General features: G+C 40.3%; 1 protein-coding gene and 1 long non-coding RNA gene across 2 annotated transcripts in view; both read left to right on the top strand.

Moving 5' to 3' along the window:
* Positions 1-407: 407 nt before the first annotated feature.
* Positions 408-24,970, top strand: part of LOC122417386 (putative nuclease HARBI1) — a 52,350-nt gene continuing 27,787 nt past the window's right edge. The window contains exon 1 of the mRNA XM_043430862.1: positions 408-1,138. Coding sequence (XP_043286797.1) covers positions 647-1,138 — 492 coding nt within the window. The 5' untranslated portion in view covers positions 408-646. The remainder of the gene's footprint in view (positions 1,139-24,970) is intronic.
* LOC122417389 (uncharacterized) lies at positions 13,951-17,425 on the top strand. The gene is made up of 2 exons (XR_006262282.1): positions 13,951-16,974; positions 17,065-17,425. It is a non-coding gene; the product is annotated as an uncharacterized lncRNA (long non-coding RNA).

Here is a 24,970-nt window from a genome sequence, read left to right as displayed (position 1 = left end):
CGTAACAGGTGGTTCTGACACAAAAGAGTACCGTTACAGCATATTGCAATGAATTTATTGAAAAAGCTCGGTGAGAGATTTAGAAAGAAAGAGAGAGAGAAGTGAAACCCTCTGTTATACGCACCAATAAATTATTTTTATGATTAACTTGAGGAGTTTTTAGTATATAGTAAGTTGAATAAAGTATAAGCAAATACGTCCCAGAAAAAACGTAAATTTTCATGAAGCTTTTAAAAATTATTCATTCATAATTTTTTTTTTTTGAAAAGGAAAAAAACAGCGTTTCAATCGGGACGTGTGCAACAGGGGATTAAAAGAATTGAAGTAAAAAATAAACCTGAGTGTGAATTATTATGTAGACCCATTTAAAAGTAACGCTTATTAATTTGATATTTCATGTTGAAAAGATTATCTCCAAGATGCTGACCATGTCAGACAGCGACTTCCCCGTTGACGAGGAGGGAGACGACACAGATCATGAAGCCGAGGACAATCAATGTGCTAATCTGTTCAACAAAAACCAATGGTATGAATGGGCAATGAACATTTGCGAAAAAGTGAAGCGCACCATTGAAAGCCAAGATGGTTCGAGAGTAAACGCCCATTATTTCCCAAGCCTAACGGCAAAACTTGTTGATGACTGTCAATGGCTACCGTTGTGGTCGTGCATCTTTTATTAAAAAACGAAACTCTTCTGTTGCGGGTTGATGAATTTGTTTCCATTTATCTCGAAAGCTTAACAGGAATTACCAAGCTCAAAAATCCTGCAGTAATATCGGCATCTAAAGAAAATGCATGTCAAGGGGATGCGAGCAATGAACTACCAAACGACAGTGACGAACAAACGACGATAAATGATGAGCAGCGAGTAGCCGACAACAAAGAACTAGAAGAACCAGTGGATGGCGAGCCACGTGCGAATAACGACGATCGATCGACACAGAACGAGCCACCGACGAACGATGAGCCACCGACAAACGATGAGCCACGAGCAAATCACGAAGAGCAAATAACGAACAGCGAGCTACAAAAGCATAACGGCACGCAATCGATGGATAATTATGCAACGATACATCTAAATATTGTATGTCCAGCGTGTCTTAATAACGACAAGCCGAGTGGCGCTCACAAATGTATGGTAAGTATCAGGTTCCATCGGGATTATTGTTTTTCTTTGGTATTAAGGAAATTGGCATTTTAAACTCTAGCTGTGTGGAACATCGGTGCACGCACTGCCAATGTGTTCTACGCCTTGTGATGATGATGACGAAGGATACGGTCAACGACGAATTCGTCTTTCCTGCCAAAAACAATCAAATGGACCAAGGATAATAGAATCCAAGATGGTTGAAAACTGGCGAGGCTTGAATACAAAATCAAAACGGCCGAGTAGATATTTACGCGAAACATATGCAGTTAACGAATTTCTTCTTAAAGAAAATTTATCGAAAACCCCACGCTTTAAGAACGGCAGTAATATCGAATTGAAACCGATCCGAAAAGGAAATGAAAAAATCGATTTATCGAATACAAACGCATTCGATTCGATTTTTCAAATATTTTTGACAGCAGCTTTTGATTCCAACGTTTTTTTTCAAGACGTTATTGTAAAAAATAGCTCCTCACTTAAATTCTTCGCTCTCGTTAAACGCGTAAAGGAGTCTGGCATAACGAGTGCAGCGAACAAATCACGAAGCGAGATTTTATGTGAAATCTTCGAAAAGCATGGAAATGATAATCTAGGCTGTTATCAACTATCGTGCGAGACAACCGTAGCGAATATGTGTGGCAAATTGCTACAAATTGTGGGCAGCTTTGAAGAAACTTGCATATGTAGTCGCGGTTGCCGTCCACGAATAATAAAATTGTCAACAGCATCTATTAGTCACGATGCATTGATGTCAGAATCATTCGAAAAAAAAATTGAAGAAGAAATCACACTCGCCGGAAATAGTCGGACGTGTGCTCAGAGAGAATATGAAGGAGTTTTGACAGTTGAGCTAAAAATACCAGGCGAAGAGATAAAAATGAATACAAAATATTTCAGTTATGTATTTATAAAAACATACGTTCCGTAATTTTATGATATTTCGTCGGATTTTTGAATGATTTACTGTTCCTCAATTTCTTTGTACTTCAATTATTTCTTGACCATTATCATTACGTAGTATGTGGTTAATTTTATGATTTTAGGAAATTTTGTTATCCTTGAAGTTATAGCGAGCGACGTAATGAATGATGCAAGTCCTCAAATCCTGCTGCGAAACATCCCAAAAACTATTCAGCTTTCAATGATGGATATCCCATATACACTCGTTGGTGTTATCGAATTCCAAAGACCAAATATCTCAACCAGAAATGCCAATTTTTCATTGATTGGACATTACATCGCGATCAGTTTTCGTAATGGCGCTTGGGTGAAATTTGATTTGAAAGAAAAAAATTGTCCTGCCAAAAAATTACAAATGACCTCTCCAAATAGTCGTGTATGCCAAAAAGTCTTTGGATGCTTTTTTTGCTGATAGTATGAAAAGTTGAATCTTCGGAATGCGGTAGGCAAACACAAATTTTGACAACAATACTTATGAAATAACGTGTATGTTGAGTATTCCTATTCTACAAACTGCAAATGTGGAATTATTAGTGAAAAGATTCATTACGATAAGTCTACAGTTGCTCAATTTTGGATGCGATTAAGTATAATACCTGCCAACATCATGGAAACCTACAGAATTTCTGAATGTTATGTGCGCTATGTCATTTTAATGTAACATCATGACTTTTAACAACTTTTCTCTATAATACTATAAATTTGGATCATTGAAATACAGCAAAAATCTGCAAACTATAAAATTTATATACTGTACCATTCATTTTACTTTTTGACTCTCACTGTAATATAAATATGAAGTGAAAAATTCATTAGAAAAGTCTTCAGTTGCTCATTTATGGATGGATTTGAAATTGCTGTTTTCCAAACTCATTGCGCAGATACATTGAATTGCAGCAGATACCTGCGAACTTTGAAATTTCTGTGGACAAATATATGTGCTAAGTATCACCTCCTATCTTTGATTATGGTTATATGTAATGGAACTTGATTCAGCAAGTTTTAAAGTGTTTCTTTTCAAATAGTATTGAAGTTTGTATTACTGCGGTATGGAGCGAATACCTTCAAACTTTAATATTTTTGTGTCGCAGCATGTGTGCCAATTATTTTAATTTTTTACTCCAACCGTAACATGTAATTTCAAAAATTTATCACAAAAGTTTTCAGCTATACTATTTAAATTAATTATCCTTTTTCTAAATTCCATGCTAAATTTCTGAATTTCTAAATTTATTTCTAAATTATCCTGAAATGAAATTGTTTTCCTCCACAACCAATGCAGGTACCTTAAACGTCTTTGATTTCCGTTGCTCTATTGAATCAAGTACGCTCAGTTTTTTTTGCTTCTTTGAGTTCTGACATAATAAATGTTTCCGGGTGCCTTTTTTCTGCAACTATCAACCTGTAGACAATTGGATCTCAGCGGTCACTTGCAAACTTTGGAAATATATTTCATGGGGGGCATGTTTTGGATGACATGAAAATGTTTAGATTCAGAATGCACAAACGACATTTAAAAATGGCCAATTCTGTTGTATTTGTTGTGTCTCGAATTTGATCTATCTTTCCTCTATTCCTTTCTTTTTTCTAACGTTATAAGCCGGAAATCATATCTCAGCTCGCAATACGCATTGCTACATGCTCTTGAGTTCCCAATGGACAAAACATATTAGAATAAGACAAGGGGAAAAATCGCCAAAGTCGAAGAACAGATCTGTGACGAAATATTTTCAGTACAATTTTGACGGAATTTAGGTCTTTTTTCGTGGAAACCAACGTGATAAGCCGAAAATCATATCCCGGCCTCCAACTCGCTTTTGACCGTGCTCTTTAGTTCTTAATTGACAAAACATATTAGAGTACGAAGAAGAAAATTGCCAAAGTTCAAGGACAGACCTGTGACGAAATATTTTCAGTACAATTGGGACGAAAAATAGGTCTTTTTTCGTAGAAACCAACGTTATAAGCCGAAAATCATATCTCGTCCTCCAACCTGCTTTTCACCGTGCTCTTTGGTTCCTAATTGACAAAACATATTAGGGTACAAGGAAAAAAGCGCCAAAGTCCAAGAACAGACCTGTGACGAAATATTTCCAGTAAAATTTTGACGCAAAATAGGTCCTTTTTCGTGGAAACCAGCGTTATAAGCCGAAAATCATAAATAATCCATAGAAATTCAAACTAAAATCCTATAGTCAACTGAACATAAATAAGGAACTTTTGAGAAAAAACACGTGATATCAAACCATAAACTTCCCCTAGGAAAAAAAAGGTTGGGACAAGTACATTGATGGCCCTCGTTTCCTGATAATTCCATCCATAAAAAAAACTTTAAAAAAATACAGAACAATTCGAACAAAATTTCACAAATCTTGAAAAAACATTATGTTTAAAAAAAAACTATTCTGTATCTATTTTTTTAAGTGTCAAAAGTATCAAATAACAAGTAAAAAATAAAAAACCGAAAAATCGCGCTTGAAATCATTTTAGAAACCGATGCCTCATTCTTCTTATTTGATATTCGAACAGCTAAATCAATTTAAAAAAATTCCATCTAATTTACGTGCAGCATTAAAATTTATGATATCAATCGAAGGACAATTAATTTCTAATCAATTGAAAAAAGTTACCATTTGAGTTTGTTTGAGAAATAACGTAGAAAAGATTTTGCCGGGTGGAAGGGGATAGCGACACGGGTGGGCGAAATCAATTGAGGCAACACACACGAGTTTCTTCACTAATATTACAACACCTATTTTATTCACAGCACCAAATAACAATGAAGATGAGTGCAAAATGTTCAGCGATTATGAATTTGTATGATGAGCGAATATATGAATCTATGAGCACCTTTGTTTCACGAGAGATTATATTAATACACTCGTGAATGGCTCGAGTGGTCCGATGAGAAAGAAAGACACGTGGCGTCGGCGCTGCCACGAGGTGAGATGAGTGTTTCCCAAATGATGATGCACCTTTTTTAAAGCTTATGCAAATTGTCCCCGCGTGGATCAATCGCTAGATGAGTTCCCGTGAGTTTAATTACTTACTACATGAGTGAAACAAAATGAGTGCAACGATAATGAGTGTGAATGTTGAAAGAACAGTACAGAGCGATGTGTATAGCAACGCGAACTGGACGATAATGGCCGCTCCCATACATTGTCCGGTACGACGCACGTGAGGCGGCAAGCCGTGCTCGTGAGCCCCGTAGCGTGCCTGAGAGCGTCCAGTAGGTGCTGCCGCGAGTGGCCAGTCCAAGAAGAGCGACTCGCCTGACAACGAGACACATTCTCAAACAGAGTTACGTGCAGCACTAAAATTGATGATTTCAATCGAAGGACAAGTAATTTATGAGTAACTCCAAATTTTGACATTATTAAATTGATCTAAGAAGCTTTTAAATCCAAAAAAATCACATGCAAGGTAGTCATTTCTTACTCTATGGAGGCAGAGGCTTATAAGAAAATCGATTCTTTTCAGACTTTCAGGAGCTGCTGATGTTATTCACAATATACAACGTCGATTAGATTGATACAAATTATGTTTAAATATGAGTTAAAAGTACTTGTCCGGCCCATCACTTTCCATTTAAATTGTTTATTCAAATAAAAATCAGGGCTTTTTTAGAACTGATGGAGCACAAATATTCATGCAGAGGGAATTTAGAGAGTTATCTTCAAGTAATTTTCCCTTAATTGCACTAATTTAATAAGAATGGAAACGAATTGTCCTGTAATATACAAGGGATGTTATTGTGCACCGATAAATAAAAAACATTTTGCATATTAAATATGTTCAAACTTCCAAAATAAGTCCCCAGTTTGTATTGGAATGACGGCATTTTTTACTTCTCACTTCTTCCAGCGAACGAATTTCATTCGGTATAACTAACCTATACTATTATTAAGAACATTAAACTAATCATAAATCACATTTCAATAAATTTTCAACCGGATTCTGCCGTACAATTTCGTTTTTTTATGATTGATTTTTATTTCAATAAATAGTGTTGGGCCGGACAAGTACTTTTAACTCATATTTAAACAAAATTTGTATCAATCCAATCGACGTTGTATATTGTGAATAATATCAGCAGCTCCTGAAAGTCTGAAAAGAATCGATTTTCTTATAAGCCTCTGCCTCCATAGAGTAAGAAATGACTACCTTGCATGTGATTTTTTTGGATTTAAAAGCTTCTTAGATCAATTTAATAATGTCAAAATTTGGAGTTACTCATAAATTACTTGTCCTTCGATTGATATCATCAATTTTAGTGCTGCACGTAACTCTGTTTGAGAATGCGTCTCGTCGTCAGGCGAGTCGCTCTTCTTGGACTGGCCACTCGCGGCAGCACCTACTGGACGCTCTCAGGCACGCTACGGGGCTCACGAGCACGGCTTGCCGCCTCACGTGCGTCGTACCGGACAATGTATGGGAGCGGCCATTATCGTCCAGTTCGCGTTGCTATACACATCGCTCTGTACTGTTCTTTCAACATTCACACTCATTATCGTTGCACTCATTTTGTTTCACTCATGTAGTAAGTAATTAAACTCACGGGAACTCATCTAGCGATTGATCCACGCGGGGACAATTTGCATAAGCTTTAAAAAAGGTGCATCATCATTTGGGAAACACTCATCTCACCTCGTGGCAGCGCCGACGCCACGTGTCTTTCTTTCTCATCGGCCACTCGAGCCATTCACGAGTGTATTAATATAATCTCTCGTGAAACAAAGGTGCTCATAGATTCATATATTCGCTCATCATACAAATTCATAATCGCTGAACATTTTGCACTCATCTTCATTGTTATTTGGTGCTGTGAATAAAATAGGTGTTGTAATATTAGTGAAGAAACTCGTGTGTGTTGCCTCAATTGATTTCGCCCACCCGTGTCGCTATCCCCTTCCACCCGGCAAAATCTTTTCTACGTTATTTCTCAAACAAACTCAAATGGTAACTTTTTTCAATTGATTAGAAATTAATTGTCCTTCGATTGATATCATAAATTTTAATGCTGCACGTAAATTAGATGGAATTTTTTTAAATTGATTTAGCTGTTCGAATATCAAATAAGAAGAATGAGGCATCGGTTTCTAAAATGATTTCAAGCGCGATTTTTTGGTTTTTTATTTTTTACTTGTTATTTGATACTTTTGACACTTAAAAAAATTGATACAGAATAGTTTTTTTTAAAACATAATGTTTTTTCAAGATTTGTGAAATTTTGTTCGAATTGTTCTGTATTTTTTTAAAGTTTTTTTTATGGATGGAATTATCAGGAAACGAGGGTCATCAATGTACTTGTCCCAACCTTTTTTTTCCTAGGGGAAGTTTATGGTTTTTAGAATAGTTACAAGAAAGCTCTGCGAGCGGATGCGGGACGATGGCATAAATCCGCTGACGGAGCGCTTTGTTGTAATCGAGCAAAGTGTATCGGAGAATTTTGTTTTCGAAATTAATAGCTCTCTTTTCCTCTCACACTCACAGTGCCGAGAAACTGTGAGAGTCAGACACATGTGTAGAATCGTATGGTTGTTGTCGGGGGTGTTTGAATTCAACACGGGGCTTTTCAACACCTTTCGAGCTGGCAGAAAACTAGCCGAAGAAAGTTATAAACCTAGGAATTACGGAACATTAACGAGTTAATATCACGATGTGAATGAGAACATGTATTTAAGTCAAATTCGGTTGACATAAATTATTCTTCCTGAAAAATTAAGAATTTACGATTTTCCACATACCTCTCATAAACTCGTGTAGCACTAAGTTAGAAAAAATAATAGTAATTCCGAAAGTCCAAAGATTAAGGGCTTTTCATTTGCTATTCACGTGTTGAATTGCACGAAGTTGAATTTCTCTCGTTCATAATTCTTCCCAAAAAAATTCAAAATTTCCGTAACCTCACATTTTTCGTTCACATCTCTCGAGTTGGCAGAGCGCGAGGCGAAAACAAAAATTTCAATAATTTGACAGTCCAGGAATTACGGGTCTCTTACGGGTTCTTTTTTGGAAAAAAATATAAATTGAAGAAAATTCAGATTTAATACTAGAAGAGCCCATAGAAAGCTAGTAATTTCTTAAATATTGAGATTGGATGATAACTCCTTTTCCACCGACTGTTCTGCTACTGCGACTGTTCGGTATGGGCGGAGAGATCGAAAATTTTCAACTTTTTTGGAACAAAATAAATTTCAAAAAATTTAAATTGAACATGTGAATAACACGTAAAAAGCCCATAGTTCTTGAGCAATCAGATTTGCTGTACAATTTTTTTTTTCACGGAGTTCTCTGCTAGCTTGATATTTTTTGGCAGCGCATTCTTAATATCGAATTTTTGGGAAAACTTAAGTAGCTCAAAAATTTTTAATTTGGCTCATAATTAGCCCATAAAAAGCCCTTAATTCATGATATGAAGAAAAGTTATATTTTTTGAAATGCTCTGCCAGCTTAACCTACATTGCATGTTTGGCTCCTCTTTTCTTTCATCCAACAGAGCGTCGCCCACTTGGAGATTTTTGTAGCTCTAATTTAGGTAATAGTTCGCGATCGATTTTAGTTTTGTTGTTGGAAGTCCGAGGTCTTGTCCTTCCAGCCATGGTTGATAGTGGTGCCACTCACACTTTTATTGGTTCGGAGGGATTTCTGTTAGCTGCTAAACTTGGGTTTGTTCGTAAGAAAGTTCCGAAACGTACGAGTACGATAGCTAACGGTGAACAGGTTATTTGTGACGAAGTACTGAGCCCGCTAGTTGAGATTAAAGGTCAGAACTGTGAGGTGATCGCGCGGGTTTTCCCGGAGCTCCCTATCCCAATGTTGTTGGGGCTAGATTCCTTGGATAACATTGGTATGATCGTAGATCACCGACGAAGAGTATGGAATTTTTCTGGTCATCCCGAAACGGAATATTCATTCGAGTCGGTGGAAGGAACAGATAATGTCGACATTTGTGCTGCTCTCTCAGACCTTTCGCCTGATCAGGCTACTCAATTGGATGCATTTTTAACACAACAACTCCCGTTAATGAGTGCAGTTCCGGGAAAAACATCATTAGTAGAACATAGGATAGATGTGGGAAATAATGCACCGATTAAACAACGCTACTACCCAGTGACACCGATCGTACGGGAGGCAATTTATAAAGAAGTGGATCGGATGCTCGAGGCGGATGTCATTGAAACTTCTGAAAGTGATTGGAGTACGCCGATAGTTATGGTTAAAAAGCCAAATAACATCTACCGATTTTGTCTCGATTTTCGACGAGTTAATAATGTCACTAAGAAAGACGCGTATCCCCTTCTACATATAGATGATATTCTTGATAAATTGAGATTGGCCAAATATATCTCTACGATCGATCTTAGTCAGGCTTTTCACCAAATTCCGCTCGAGTTATCATCCCGGGAAATTATCGCTTTTACTGTCCCGAGAAGAAGGCTGTTTCAATTTAAAAGAATGCCGTACGGTTTAACTAACGCTCCGGCTACATTCCAGAGACTGTTGGATAAATTAATAGGGCCTGAAATGGAGCCTCACGCTTTTGCCTACTTAGACGATGTAATTATTCTCACGGAAACATTCGAGGAACATCTTCCCTGGTTGGGAAGGATTTTGGAGCGAATTCGGGAGGCTGGTCTTCTTATAAATCCGGAAAAATGCGAGTTCTGTTGTTCGGAGGTAAAATATTTAGGATTTGTTATCAATCGGGAAGGATTACAAGTTAGTCCGGTTAAGACCGAACCAATACGTGTCTATTCTGCGCCTATAAATTTACCTCAACTTAGGAGATTTCTCGGGATGGCGTCGTGGTATCGACGCTTTATTCCTTCATTTGCCACGATAGCGGAACCACTTACTCGCCTTTTGAAAAAGAGACATGTTTGGCAGTGGGGGGAAAGAACAACAAGAGGCCATGAATCGTTTAAAAGAAGCGCTGGTCAATCCACCAACGTTAGCTCGTCCCGATTTTAGCAAAACATTCACGTTACAGACTGATGCGAGTTCATTTGGGATAGGTGCGGTGTTAACTCAATCAGAAAATGGGGTAGAACACCCAATTGCTTACGCTAGTCGTACGTTGAATGATGTGGAACGGAACTAGACAGTCACAGAGCAGGAATGCTTAGCCCTTCTGTGGTCAATCAAAAAGTTCCGAGGGTATCTTGAAGGCTATTCTTTCGTGGTGATTAGCGACCATAGTAGTTTGCGTTGGTTACAATCTTTAAAAGATCCTCAGGGTAGGTTAGTCCGCTGGGCTCTGCAGATGATGCAGTATAAATTCGAAATAAGACATCGGAAAGGGGCACTTCACCATGTTCCAGACGCATTATCGCGGATGTTTGAGACAGAAAAGCCTGATACTTCAGTAGATGATTCCGAGGAGGATTTTCCCGCAATGGCTCCACCTATTGTAGATGATGAAAGTATTGCAGAAATTGGTCCACAATTGCCGTTTGCTCATGACGAATGGTATACGAAATGGTGGTTAGAGGTGTCGGCTCATCCCGAACGCAATCCCGATTGGAAGATTGTTGGAGAACAACTTTTTGTTCGTCGACGAATTAAACGGGAGGTTGACGAGACGGAGGAAGAATTAGAATGGAAATTAGTAGTTCGTCAAACAAATAGAGGTGAGGTTCTTCAGGAATGTCATGACATTCCACAAGCGGGACATTTGGGAATTGACAAAACATTCAATCGGGTAGTTTCATTGTACTTTTGGCCGCGACTGTTCAGAGATGTGGCTCGATATGTTAGAACATGTGATGTTTGTCAACGGACAAAAGTAGTTCGAATGGGTTGTTAGGAAGGCGAGTGATCGAGCGTCCTTGGTTGGTTATAGCTGCAGATATAATGGGACCTTTTCCTCGTAGTAAGGCTAGTTTCGCTTACGTGTTAGTAGTTCAGGACTTATTTTCGAAGTGGATCGAATGTTGGGCTTTGAGGCAGGCTACGGGAAAAACGATACGGGAAAAACTTCACGTGTTTGTTACATCTAACTATGGTACTCCCGAAGTAATTCTTACAGATAACGGTACAGGGTTTGTGAATCAGAATTTGAAAACATGGGCTCAGGATAATGGAGTGTTTCATACAACTACACCCCCGTATCATCCACAAGCTAACCCAGTGGAGAGGGTAAATAGAGTTCTCAAGACTATGATTGTCTCATTTCTGGATGAAGACCACCGCGCTTGGGATGAACATTTAGCTGACTTCAAATTTGCGTATAATACCGCTCGACACATGGCCATAGGCTGTAGTCCCGCGTATCTAAACCTTGGGTACGAACCAAGACCGCATAATTTTTTTAGACGCGCGAGGGGACAAGTAGAGGAAATTCTTCCCCTTCCAGTAGAAGAATGGTCAGAGCACATACGTAAGTTGGAAGAATTTCGGGAACGTGTAAGATATAAATTAGAAGCATATTAAAGACAGGCTAGGTTGTATAATAAACACCGACACTTTATCTATTTTAAGATAGGAGATGAAGTGTTAAAACGGCAAAGAATTCTTTCATCTTCCGCACAGCATGTTGCGGCCAAACTGGCGTTGAGATACCAAGGGCCTTATCGTGTGAATAGAATTTTGTCACCCGTGGTTGTTGAACTGATTGATGCTGACGGGAATATTGTCCCGAAGGTTGCTGTCGAAGATTTGAAACGTTATTATCACCCGATACCACCTGTCCCTTTAGGTCCCGATAATGAGTGATCTGACGAACTACGCTCTACAACTCGCCAGAATACTGGGCAGAGTAACAACTCGACGTCATCAGAGTCGTCCAGCTCAGTCTTCGTGGTCATGGATGGTAGCACGAGACCTAGTATGGGAATTCGCCAATCTGTTAGAGTTCCTCGAGACTCGAGGAGGTTTCAGAGACTCAACAGTTGAGCAAAGGATACGTGAAATTCGGGACCAGTTGACCAGAATTTTACGGGAATAATGGAACAAGGAGCAGCGCCGTAGGCGAAGATCGTCCCCTAGAGTCCCGTTTGAATTGGAGGAGGATGCTTCGGCGGAAGAGATCGTTGAGGACGAGTGTCCAATGATGGTTGTGAATGAGGTTTCTCCTATCAAGGAAGATGAAATTCCTCCGCCTACTATCGTTGGGGCCAAAGTTTCCCCGGGTTCTGAGGAAACGGCCGCTGGTACGGTGCAAGACGAAAAGTCAGGTGAAGAGGCGACAGCGGTCGGTTTACCGTACGGGTACGGGAGACGAGAGATTTGGGACCCATATGTGTGCTGGAATTGCAGAAAAAAAGGTCATACTCGCGCGGTGTGCCGGGAACCAAAAAGTTCCCGTATGTATTGCTACGGCTGTGGCAAAGACCGAGTGAAACTGAACACTTGTCCGCATTGTCATCAAGGATGGTTAGCAGAAGGAGGAGCCCTGGCCCCCACACGATATCGGCGTTAACGGGAATTATTACGTTTTCTTATACCATGTTTTTTTTCTCCCTTATTATTATTTTTTTTTCCTCTTTTTTTTTATATTATCCATTCTCTTTCATTACGATTTAGTTTTTTTTTTGAGCCCATTTGATTACATTATTTAGTCATTTCTTTTGATTAAACGACGAAGTCCATGTCGGACAAAATTTTTCTTATTTTTCCTTCCCGTCGTGAAAAAGTGTTCCGATTGTTCATGGAAATAAAGTATAGAAAATAGAATATTTACCTAGTGAGTTAAATATGTATTGTGGTGTTGAGTTGGTTACCTATTTCGATAAGTTGAGATGAGTGGAATATTTATTCCTTTCTTCTTGTCACGTCCGGAGGGGCGTGAAGGAAAGGTTCGGGTGTTTGAGCGTCGAGCGGCAAACGCTATGTCCCATAGACTTTTCCATTCAGCATGTATACGCAGAGCGTTATTATATAGATATACTCGTTCGAGTATCGTGGGCGCACGCTGAGAGACCTCGAGAAGTCTTGCTTTTGTCTAGTTGCGATTGAGGAAGGGTATTAAAAGTCGTGGACAAAGAGATCTAGGATTCCTTATACACTCTTTAATGAAAATAGATTTTTAGTAAAATACAGTAGTAGAACATGATAGAGAGATCTAGGATTCTCTATATGTTCGTGATACAACGTAAGGTGTTAGTAAAGTACAATCGTAGAATATGATAGAGGGATCTAGGATTCTCTATGTATTCTGGATATTGCGTAAGTTACAATAAGTGATACGATTCGGTACGATACGTGGTACGTTACCGGAGAGGTGTCTTCAACTCGTCGATGCGCGGTCGTTATTAGATTTCGCGATCGGTCGTAAATATTTGAAGTCACTAGTCGAGGCGATTGGAGGAATGTTTAAAGTCTCGAATCGGAGCAAAAATACCTTAACACCTTCGTTGCTGGAGTCGACTCGCTCTCTTCTACGGAAGACCTGGAGTTCGTCCAGAGGTTAAGTATAAGACGGCTAACCGAATGACAACCGAACTACTGCGAACAGTATAAACGCGACTCTAGGTACGGAACGGAATGCAAGTTGTACCGCAAATCTTGGCCTTTTTATAGGGCTAGATTTGGGTCAAATAGGTGGGGTTTGTTATCGTTACCTTGGGCACAAGTGTTCAGAGTTCTATTTTTCGGTCCTTATAAGGAAAAAAACATCTGTGTAATCAATCGATGAATCCCCGAAATTTAGGGCAGTAGTGCTCGGATGGGAGTTTCGTAAAGCCCAGAATACTTGCGTCAGGCATGTGTTCTTGGTAATGATATGTCTATGCGTTATATTCGGTGTTTTGATTAGGTGATATGCGTACTTAGTTCGAGTTTGTGTTAGTTAAGTTGTAACAGAAAAATAAAATAATAAAAGTTTAACGTCGGTTGTGACACCTCCCCACTTAGATTAGGCACCGTCCTCGGTGTCTGTAAATTCATGCATATTGAATATTTTTTTCTTTTTTTTAAAAAACATGTGAAAATATGTTTGAATGGTAATGGTAAAGGGTTAAATTTTTGTTGGTTCAGAAGGCTTGCATCCTATATAGGTCAGGAGTTTGGGTTGAGCGAGGGGTATAGGTATTTGTGGATTTTGTGACACGTAATTAGTGATATTATTCCTCTCTCTCTCAGGCTTTAGACGGCTGAATGGTCGATGCAACGAGAGGGTACTAGTGGAATATATATATATATACCCTGGTATAGATATACTTCCACGTTCAGTGGTTTCTGCGTGTCCCTTTTATGGACGACAGACTCGTTTTCTTTTGACGACGCTGAACGATCTTAGTCGCGTCTTTTAATTTTCGGTGATGCAAATGATCTTGCATTTTAAGGATGCCTATGCCATAGTGGAGATTCGAGGTGAGTTTACGACGTGTATTACGGCCAGAGTTGGGATGAATGGTGCGGAGGTAGGTAGAGATGCTTTGCCTGAACTATTATTGAATTTGGAAGTATCTGAGAATTCGATATGCATAAATTTTATACCTAAAATTAAGAATGGAAGATTTTACACTAAAAAAATATTGTTTAAACATCAGGTAAAAAGACTTATTAACTAGGACGTTGAGGTAAGTATATATGTAAAATACGAAATACGTGGATTGTGGTTTGTTTCAGACGGTGGTTTGTGTTGACATCTCGTGGAAAAAGACCGGATGGGGCGTGGGTGGAACATCGTAGTTGTCTTCCCTTTTGTATGTTGACTGCAGTGGCTCCCCTTGCTCAGGCTGATCGTCGTCATCTTCGACGGGTCGTGCGATTTTTCGACGCCGGCTGCAGATTTTTTTTGTATACCATAGAACGTGTGATCGCAGCAAATAGATCAAGAAGTTTGTGGCCAGGATGATTTCTCCATAAATGGCCAAGGTGGTATATTGGGTCTGCCCTTGTCGCTCTCGTTTGTGTGAGGCGATCTCCATAAGTTCTAGCTCTATCTCGCTCAGACTGGCGTCAAAAATTGGGCCGTTGGCCGACGTTTGACTTACGACTGCAGGCGTCGGGTCTATTGTTTCGATGTTCTGAAGGGGCTTGTAAAGTGAAATATTCGGAACGAGAACGTTCAGGTCTAGGCTCGATGCTGGTACATATGTTTCTTTGATGGTTCCCTCGAGTGTTTGGCTTCCCGAGATGGTTACATAATTAGTTTTGGCGATGCAACCCGGTTTTAGCTTTAGGATCCCGGTGTCTTTTATTTCGATGACTATTGCCACCTCATGATCACATAGGATTTGGATCCTCTCGGGTCGTGGTAGTGAAAATAACCATCCGGACATCGTGTCTAATTGTTTCCAATATGGAGCCTGTTTCTTCACGACTTTGATGTCGCAGTCCTGGTATGAGTAGTGTCCCCCATCTGTCAATAACATGAGTTCGCAATTTTGATGTCGCGAGACTTCGAAAATTGGATAGCTGGGTGAACAGATTTGAAAGTTGCGCAGGTGTTGGCATCTGGGCGGGTCATTTTCAGGTACGAATGCGTACTGATCCAGTTCCTTTGAGATAATAATATGCGAGGCTCTTGGTTGCACGTATGCCGCTCCTTGACTATTGTTTCCGATTTCTTGGGGTATAGGACAGGGATGAAGTTTGTAGAGGAGGAATTTGGTAGGTTCCAACAAAGGGATGTTAATTACGATGATTATTTTTTTATTGTGGTAGGAGGCCGCTAGACGGGAGATTTTAGATAGGGTTCCGGAGTGTATTTCGTCGAGGGGAATTGGAAAAAGGTATCGATGGTGGGTTTCCGTAAAACTTTTGACTATGAGATCCAGTGTGCTGGGGTTGAGAAGTTCCGGGTGAAGAAGTCCAAGCTTAATAAAGTGTATCGCGTTTACGATGGCGCGGAGGCTCTCGACATATGTTTCGGCTACGTTTCCTATGCTGTTTCGCCATTCCATTATTGTTTCTCGGGCGTCTAGTGTGGTTGTAGCATTGTGGAGTGATTCTGCTAAGTTTTGCCATTTTAGATTGTGAGTTTTTTCCAGTTTGTTCAGTCGGTCGGATAATTCGTGTATTTCGGATTTTACGACGTGAGTTAGATTCTTGGCGAGGACAGCTATTTTCTTTTGGTCCTCGTATAGTTTGTCTATTTCGGTGTTAAAATAGGAGGCGTCGTCCGTGGTGAGGGTCCCGAATAGGCTCTTGCTGATTGTCCCGACGAATCCAAATGGGATGCTTCGTCTGCTGGCAATTGGTTCGATTCCCTTTTGTTTTCGGATGTAGGCGAAGTATTTGTTGATGATGGTGCTCTTCAGTGTGATATCGTCTTTGTTGATAAGCGTTTTGCAACGATTTTCTAGGTGGTACCGGCATAGGTGTTCCATTACTTGTACCTCGGCGAACGTTGGTTGGTGGTCCTCGAATGGTTTCAGATCTATAAATGTGGTGAGTCGCCATTCGGTGCGTGTAAAGTGGACCTCGTGCATTGGTTCGTAATAGATTCCTGCGCGATTAGTGATTTGTTGGATATTATGTGCCTTAAAGGTCCATGCATCTTTCAGTCCGAGGGTGATTAATAAAAGGGTGGTTCCGAGGAAAATCATTTTGTCTAAAAAAAGAATATATTTTATGTGAAATTCGAACAGAACTGGTTTTGGTGTTTATACGAGAATTATGGTTAGTGGGTTATTACGTGTTCCCGTTTCCTTTTGAGATGTGTGGGTGTGTGATTGTGTCTGTGGATACCACTGTCTTCCTTTTTTTTTTTCAGAGTCTAGAAAGTCTAGTATGTAAGAATTTGGCTAATTTGAATAGGGTAGGGGAAGGGCGCTTAGAGTTTCCGAGTTCGGTTATTCGAGGAGCTAGAAGGTTCCTCATTACGCTTCCGAGTCTTCTCGAGATCGCTGCTATTCTCTCTATATTGAAGTATAGTCATGGCTCGGCGTCGGTTTGCAAACGCGTTTGCTGTAAGTATTTTGATTCGATTTTCTTGGATTTTTGGGGTGGTTTATAGTAGTTTGTAGTATAATGGTTTCCCTTTTGTTTGAATTTTGCAGGGAATTTGAGATGTGATCTACATCTCCTTCATGAAGAGGAGGCGGGGCGAACGGAGCTATTTACGTCGGCTTAATGACGAGTGGAAGGATCGTGTGTATGATTTCGATGCGTTCGGCATCCGATGGATGCTAGAAGGTCGGTGGGGGCAGGAGCATCCCGACAATGATTGGGATCATCCTGCTTGGAGCCATCCCGATGGGATTTTTTCTGCATACGATCGCGATTAGTCGGTCGTGTCGGATTGATGGAAGAGGAAAGGAGAGAAAGAAAAAAAAAGTATATTTTTTTTTCTTTATTTGTAAGATGGAGTTTTGGACGGGCTTTCCCAGTGGGAAAGTCGAATAAATATGTAGAATTTAATTCTGTTCGTTGTTGTTTTATTATCGTTATTTCCTGCGTGCGAGCGTCCCTTTTATTTGTTCAATGTGTTCTTTCGGTTGTTTCTACGTGGGTGTCTCGCTTTCGTTTTCAACGTTGGTTTTCGGTTTGTTAGTTATATCTTCTTATCGTTATTACTTTATCCTTAGTTATATTGTTATTTTATTATTATTACGTTATTTTTGTTTCAAATATATATATATATATATATATATATATATATATATATATTTTTTTTTTTTTTGTCTAGATTACTCTATTTCCTTGTTTTAGTTGTTTGTTCTGATACATTATGAATTTATCATTGAAATTTACGGTTGGATCAAAGGGGTTATTTTGTTTCCGTCTGTGATTTGTTATTCTTCCCGTTTTTGTTGTTTAATTTGTTATTTTGTGCTTTCGGGGTTTCTGATTTTTTCAATAGTATGTTAATGCGATCCGTCGGTAATTCGGTTAATAGAAAGTTTGCTGGGAGCCCTTCGGTTGCGAGTCCGCGTCGGAGAAGTGTGCGTTTTACTCTTATCCCTGTGTGTTTTTCCTTTATGTCGATTCCTAGGCTTACGCATACGTTTACTCCTCGGCAGGTCAGTGTTCTCATCTTCAAGGGGCGTTTAGATAGCATATCCTCGAAAAAATAAGTTTCACTGAGTGCCCAGGATCCCTCATATTTTGGTTCTATATTGTTAAGGTGGACCCGTAGGGCCTTACCTGGTATTGATGCTATGGATGGCGGTATCGGTCTTAATTCACTTACGTGGAATCGTAATATTCCTCCAATGTCTACTAACTCTACCGTGGCGGTCTGCTTTCCTACTGATAGGAGGTTTGCTCTTGCCCAGGTGTCTGCTATTCGAACGGCGCAGCCAGTGGCTTGTTGAGGTTCCAGCAAGCCCATGTCAAAAATTGGGTACCTTCGAAGGTACTTCTCAATCGTTTTGCTGTATTGTACTATCTTCTTCATGTTGTTGGCTTTTACTACGTAAAAGTGTGACGGAGAGTATACGGTGGTGGTGTATACCAGGTACTTCTTTCCAATTCTTTTCCATAGGGATTTGCTCGGTATCGGTGCGCTCATGGCTCTCAGTTTTCGACGTTTTCTTTCAAAGCAGGCTCGGTTGGTCACGATGGTGTGCGTGTAGGTGTGTGTTAGGCGTGTCGTCGGTGGTTTCTTTGCGACTCAGTTCAGCGGTATTGTCCTTGTATGCAAATTCTTGATTATTACGGTCAAATAGTTTCGTCGTTGGAGTATTTTTATTTATTTGGATTTTTGACTTTATTATTTCTGTGGAAACTATTGATGGTTTTTGGTTAAGGCTCGGTTGTAAAATTTGATTATTGAAATAAATGTAGTGATCCGCGTTTGGATTAGTTAGTCGCGCGTGGAGTTTTCGTAATTGGTATTTTCTTCCCGCGCGGCGTTTCCTTTGACCCATTGTAGCAAATATCGACAGTAATTATCGCCAGCACTTTTGTGGGACGAAAATCTAGGAGAGGGGGTGCGGAAGTGCAAACGTTTCTGCAACGAATCCCGTATTCCGGAGAGGAGGGTAGTCAAGAGTGCAAACGTTTCTGCAACGAATCTTGACGAAAGGTAGATTCGCGGGAGTGCAAACGTTTCTGCAGCAAATCCCGTGTTTCGGACAGGAAGGTGGTCAAGAGTGCAAACGTCTCTGCAACGAATCTTGACGGTGAGATGGGACCACGAGTGTGCAAACGTTTCTGCAGCGTAACTCGTGGGTTTGAGGTATAAGGGTTGGGACTGCTGATGTTTTACTTCTCGATATTTCTTTTACAATGGTTAAATTAGTTTAGTTGTACGCTATTGGTGATTTCAACTGTTGGGCAAATCATCAATTCGTTTCCTCAAGAAATATGTAAAATAATTGATTCCCTTTTCAAAATTTTCAGAGTTGGTTGTGTAGATACCTGCGGTTGTGAATCTGCATATCTTATTTAATTAATGACTTGTACTTATTGAGTGATTTTGCTTCGTGAACTTTGTGTATGACTGGTATATGATGTCTCGCTTGGAAAATTTCTGATGATACTGAGTGTGATCGAGAATTTTATTGCTTTATATACTTCATTTTATCCCTTCCTTGGAGGATATATGATAAGAAGCTCGGTTATTAACCTGTACCTTAGAAAGAAAATTTCGAAAGGGCTGTTGGTGCAGCAGGTTACATATGTGGTTATTAGGCATACCGTTCAAATCCCTGGTATGATGCAAGTTAATGTTTGTTTTATAGAGCGTTGGTAACGTGTCTTCGCTCAAAATTTTCTCCTTTCCTTCCTTCTCTGCATATGTTATTAGGAGGCGCGTGGAACGTCTCCGCACGTGTGATGCGATTGTAAAAAAAAATTTTTTTTTTTTTTTGTTTTCGACGGTGAGTTAGTTAGCCCAGGTGTTTTCACGTTTTCGAGAGTTCGCGCTCTCGAGTCTGTTAGATATAGCGTTCGACAGACTTCCTCTCTTTTGTTTGTTTCCCAGGTCGTTCGCCTAGTTTGAATTTTTCGGTACTGCATCGCATCTCATTTTCCGAAGGTTTCCGTCTTAGCGCAGGGAAGTATCACTGTCTCCCTCTCTTGTGTTGAATGGTTTGAGTTTGTCTACGTGTTTCAAAAGTCTTTTACCCTCTGATGTCTCCAATATGACGTTGTGGCGGTCTAGTAGCTCGGAAATTTGGTAAGGGCCGACGTAACAACTGTCGAATTTCCCTTTCTTAGGTTCTTTTATTGCATACACTATATCGCCCGGTTTAAGGTTGGCGGGGTGTATTTTTCTGTCATAATATCGTTTTGAGCGGTGTTTCGATCTGATTAGAGATTTCGAAGCTAATTGTCTCATGTCCTCAAGTCGGCTAGTGAGCTCGCATAAATAGTCGCCGTAAGTTTCTGTTTTCTCTGGTGGAGGGTAGGAGCTTGGAATTCGCGCTGCCTTTCCATATACTAATTCGAACGGCGTAAATTTGGTTGATTCGTGGACGGATGTATTGTATGAGAACATAGCGAATGGAACTAATTTATCCCAATCCTCAAATTTATTTATGTAATGTTTAATGAATTCGGCCAGAACTATGTGGCTTCGTTCTAAAGAACCATTCGTTTGAGGATGATAAGCGGAAGTGGTCAAATGTTTTATTTTGAATATTTTTGCGAGGTAATGAAATATTTTTCCAACAAATGATCTACCTTGATCACTCAGGATTATTCTTGGAGTTCCGAACTGAACGATTAGATTTCGCGCGAGGGCGTCGGCTATTGTTTCAGCTTTTATATCAGGTATCGGGACCGCTATACAGTATTTTGTCAGATTGTCCTGAATGGTTAGAATGTGACGGTTTCCGTTGGGAGTTTGTGGTAATGGTCCTACTGTATCAATAGAAATTTTGTCAAAGGATTCGGAAGGTGTGTCAGTAATAATCATTGGTTCACGGGTTTTTATTCGAGTTAATTTCTGTTGCTGGCATTCCGGGCATGTTCTTACGTATTCTGTGACGTCTTCCTTCAAGCTTGGCCAGTAAAATCGTTCGCGTATACGTTTGTATGTCTTTGTAATACCCTTGTGTCCCCCAATTAAACTTTCATGGTATTCTGAAATTATATCCTTACGTATAGCTTCATCAGGTATTGTTACGTTTCCGCGGCAAATAGTTATTGTGCAGTCGCATTCGTTTAAACATTCTTCTAGTAAATCAGCGATAAAGGATTGGCTGAAATTTTCTAGCATATCTCCGGGTTTCGACATTCGTAAAGTTTTAATTTCGTATTTATTTATTGTGTCCTTTACTGTGGCCAATATTTCTTTGAGTTTCTGAACGGAAAACGTTTCAAAATGTTTATTTGTGAGTACCGCGCTCAGTATTTTATGGTTTCCCTTATTCGTGACTAAAACTTGTTTACGTTTCGGTTTCTTAAATTTTATATCTTGCGCGTTGATTTTGTCGGTTTCAATGAGTAGTCGCGAAACAATTGTTGTAAATTCGCAATCGGCTGAAATGAAGTGTAGGTAATTGCCCTTGTGGTAAGTTAAATTTTCGTTAGTCGTTGTTATTTGCAAGAGTTGATCGTCATTTTTCATGTTTGGATAAAATAGTTCTGGAGGTATTGTTCGGGAAGCGATCTTTTCAGGGTCCCTAGCGGGTATTTCTTCTATTATCTCGGTATGGCTTCCTTCGGATTCGCTTTCTGAATTACCAAATTCTAATGGCGGGCATGCTATAGGCTGTTGGGGTTCCTCTTTGCTACTTATTATTTCGTCGCTGCGTATAACGGCCGGTGTTGATCTACTTACAGGATGTCTGAAAGTTATCAATGAGTCTCGCGTGTTCCCGATTTCATTATTTCCATTTTCGGATTCGGTAACTTCATCAGTCTGTGTGCCACAATTAATGTTAGCTTCATTGCTTCCTCGGGTCGAGTCCCACCAGTATTCGTCCGGTCTGACTCCGTCGTTTATTTCTACGATAGCTTCCTTTGACGCTGGTGCCGATGCTCTTTCAGTTTCAGTATCCGGTGTTTCTAATGATTGGTCTATATCGAATGCAAATTTTAAAGCGTCGGTGAATCGTTTCAAAGGTGGAGCGCTTACAGATTTCTTTGTTGTCGTAGGAACGGTTCTCTTCTCGGCGAGGCTCGGGAAAGCGCTTTTTCGAGCCCGCGCGGTCGGGGGTCTTTGTTCGGCGCTTGGAGCGGGAGCAGTTTTCATTGCGGCGGACCTCGTCCGTGCCGGTGGTACTCTTACTGGGACTACCGGCGGTGCTTTACTAATGATTTTACGATTCCTAACTCGTTCAGCAATTGTACTACCGGGTACGTTTGATTCTTCTAGCACTGTTGGCAAGGGTTTTCCTCGTCGTTCGGGCAATCGATCTATTTTTATAGATGGTTTAGAAGCGGCAGCTTTGCGAGGGGCTACAGTTGTAGTTGGTTTTCTCGCCGCTGATGAGATAGGCAACACGGTAGCGTCTGGGACGACGGGGTTTCGAGAGAGTGCATCTGCATTTGAATTAAGTCGTCCGGGTTTGTATAGGAAAGTATATTCGTATTCTCGTAGTCGTATTCTCCATCGAATCAATCTTTGGACGGGTAATTTTACTGAATCGATCCATTTTAAAGGTTCATGATCACTAACGAGAGTGAAGGGTCGGCCGTATAAATATGGCCTAAAATATAATATCGCGTACACAACGGCAAGACATTCCTTTTCGGTCGTGCTATAATTTCTTTCTGCTGAATTGAGTAATCTTGACATGTAAGCTACCGGTTTATCTTCTCCAACCTTTCCTTGACTCAATACTGCGCCTATCGCGTAATTCGAAGCGTCGGTAGTTAAAATAAACGGTTCTTCAAAGTTTGGATATTGTAGTATTGGAGATGAGCACAAGGCGTTTTTCAGGTATTCGAATCCCTCTTGTTGTTCGGGTCCCCATTTAAATTCACTGCTTTTCTTTAGTAGGTCACTCAAAGGTTTGGCTCGTTCAGAAAAATTTTCTATGAATCTTCTGTAATATCCAGCTAGACCGAGGAATTGTCGGACGTTTGTTACGGTTTTAGGAACAGGAAATTTTTCAACAGCTTCCGTTTTCTTAGGATCGGGGCGTACGCCTCCGTCGCTAATTATGTGACCGAGATATATCACTTCGGTATTTAAAAATTCGCATTTATCCGGTTGTAATGATAATTTCGCGTTGCTGAGTTTATTAAAAAGTCTCCTAACCTTTACTCCATGTTCTTCTAAAGACGAGGCAAAAACTACAATGTCATCTAGATATACGAATAATTCGCTGTCTTGCAAACCGAGAAGGACTCTATCCATTAAGCGTTGAAACGTAGCAGGGGCATTTTTAAGTCCGAATGGCATTCTAGCGTATTCATAGTGTCCGTTAGGGGTGCTGAAGGCAGTCTTTTGTCTGTCTTTAGGATCCATCTCAATTTGATGAAAGCCGCTAGCTAAATCGAAGGTTGAAAAATATTTGGCTCCTCCGAGTCTATCGAGAATTTCGGTGATGTTTGGCAACGGATACGCGTCGCTTATAGTTTTCGAGTTTAGTTCACGGAAATCAATTACCATTCTCCACCGTTTATTTCCCTTTGAATCGGGTTTCTTGGGCACGATCCATAGCGGAGAGTTGTAGGGGGAAGTTGAGTTTACGATAATTTCGTTTTCGAGTAACTTATTGATTTGCTTATTGATTTCTTCTTTGTGAGCCGGGGGAAATCTATATTGACGTATGGTCACGGGTAATTCATCTGTGGTGGGAATACTGTGTTTAATTTCTGTGGTGGCAGGTAGTCTGTCGCCAGGTAGATGGAACAGATGTGGGTATTCTTTTATTAAGTCGAGTACATGCTGTCTCTCTTCGGAGTTCAGGTGGTCTAGTCTGAGGCTCTCGCGTATTCTTTGATCTCTATTTATGGGGTTTTCGTCTGCGCTTCCATCACTCGCGGGTTCGAAAAAATCCTCGGAATCGTAGTATTCAAATGGGATTAATTCCTGAGGGGGCACGTCTACTTGGGCATCTTCCTCATAAGAATTGATGGCATAAATATAACACGTCCCGTTATCATTCGTGACGACTGCGTTTCCCATAAAAATATTTTCAGGAGTCTGGATTCTAGGGAGGAATCCCGTTTTTAAATCTGGATTTAGTACTTTGATGGGGACTTTCATGCGTGTTCTGGCTCTGAGGATAAAGGTTGATCCTTCGTTATTTTGTTTTATGTTAAATGTTGTGTTTGGAGCTTGTATTACATTTTCGGGAAAATTTTCAAATGGGATAGGCGTTATAGGTTTTGACGTAGTGACTAATGTATTATGGTGAAAGGATAGTTCTGCTTTTTCATTTTGAAGAAACTCAATGCCTATTATTCCATCTGCAGGGATTGCAGCATTTTCGCTGAGGACTTGGAATTTAACGGGCTTGTCGAAAAGTGTTAACTCCGTAGAGCCAAGAGTTTGAATTTTGTCGGGCGTTATGCCTGATAGTGTTAGAAAATCGTGTCCCGCGATTATACACCTTCGCTTTAATGTAGGTAGTTTAATTATGTTTATATCGGCTCCCGTGTCTATAAGAAAACGTCCGAAGCCGTTCTCGAGTTCCGGGGCTCGAAGGGTAATTATTGGGGACCGTCCTTGTCCACAGGTCCATCTAACAAATCTCCTGCTGTGAGAAATTTCACGGCAGTGGGACGCTGGTTCTGGCGATCGCTCGTCGATGCGTCCGCTCGACGGGCGTCGTGAGAGTTTAAATTATCCGATGTGTTGCTTGGTCGGGGAGACGTTGGTCTCATCTCTTGGAATGAATTTTCGCGTTTGAATAAGGAGTTTTGATACATCCCGTGTGGAGTTTGATAGTTTGGGGGGTATCCGTTGTACGGTGGGTACATCGGGGGTCCGTAGGGGACCGGCGGATAGTATTGGGGTCCATAAAAACCGTTTGGTGGGTAACTGTAAAAATTCCTTGGAGGTTGATTTCTGATTGGAGGTCTTCGCGCCGGGAAATTTTCGCGCATTGGTCTCGGTTC

Source organism: Venturia canescens, chromosome 10, assembly GCF_019457755.1.
Source record: "Venturia canescens isolate UGA chromosome 10, ASM1945775v1, whole genome shotgun sequence".
Classification (NCBI taxonomy): Eukaryota; Metazoa; Arthropoda; class Insecta; order Hymenoptera; family Ichneumonidae; genus Venturia; species Venturia canescens.
The sequence above is the reverse complement of the archived record's forward strand: the minus strand, read 5'-3'. Positions and strand labels throughout refer to the sequence as shown.